The 746-nt window shown below is 59.5% G+C and overlaps 1 protein-coding gene across 1 annotated transcript in view; it reads right to left on the bottom strand.

The window, feature by feature from the left end:
* PKDCC (protein kinase domain containing, cytoplasmic) overlaps positions 1–740 on the bottom strand; it is a 9,984-nt gene extending 9,244 nt beyond the window's left edge. Inside the window, exon 1 of the mRNA XM_011935924.1 lies at positions 541–740. Within this exon, the coding sequence (XP_011791314.1) occupies positions 541–582 (42 nt within the window). The 5' untranslated portion in view covers positions 583–740. The remainder of the gene's footprint in view (positions 1–540) is intronic.
* Positions 741–746: the final 6 nt, after the last annotated feature.

The raw sequence follows: 746 nt of genomic DNA on the forward strand, positions 1-746 counted from the left end.
GTGGGTGGGGAGACTCTATGGGAATCAAGCCTGACACATGGTCTCTTTCCAGCCCTTCCCAACCCCGTTGCTGTCCCGTTTCATTTTCAAAACCAGACAAATCACTGGAAGTTGAGAGAAGTTCCATCAAGAAGGGGGACTTTATCACACAGTTGTAATTCCGACTCAAGCGTCTTGGCTTAGGGTCATTTTGGCTTGGGGTAATATCCCTGGTGTTCAACCTCCTAACTCCAGCCCAAAGTACAGTCCTAAGCCCTAATGGACTGCCCCACCCCTGAGTTTTGGGAGCCCCTGTCCTGGTCTGTCTTTAAGAGGTGTGTGGAAGCGGAGAAGCCCAGGAGTTCTTCGGTAAAGGGACGCCCACCCAGACGCGAGAAGCAGGGTGGTGCAGTGGGAAGCGCCATGGTCCGGCTTCTGCGTCTAGCTTAGCCTGGGCGCAGTCACTGGCACTCCAGATCAAGGGTTTATCTTCCAGCCAGGTTGACAAGGTCTTGGGCACTCCCAGCCAGCACCGTCACCCCCGCGTCCCCACCCTCGTACCTGCAGCACGTTGGGGTGCCGCAGCCGCTCCAGCAGCACCATCTCCTTAAGCAGCTTGTGGGCCGCGAGCCGATAGCAGCCCCTCCGTACCCCGAACTCGCGCACGCAGCTGCCCAGATCGTGGCCGCTGAAGTCCACCGCCTTGAGCGCCACCGCGGCGCCCCCGGGCAGGCGGACCCGGTACACGGCCTTGGTGTAGCCTGAGC

Source organism: Colobus angolensis, unplaced genomic scaffold (assembly GCF_000951035.1).
Source record: "Colobus angolensis palliatus isolate OR3802 unplaced genomic scaffold, Cang.pa_1.0 Scaffold15, whole genome shotgun sequence".
Taxonomy (NCBI): Eukaryota; Metazoa; Chordata; class Mammalia; order Primates; family Cercopithecidae; genus Colobus; species Colobus angolensis.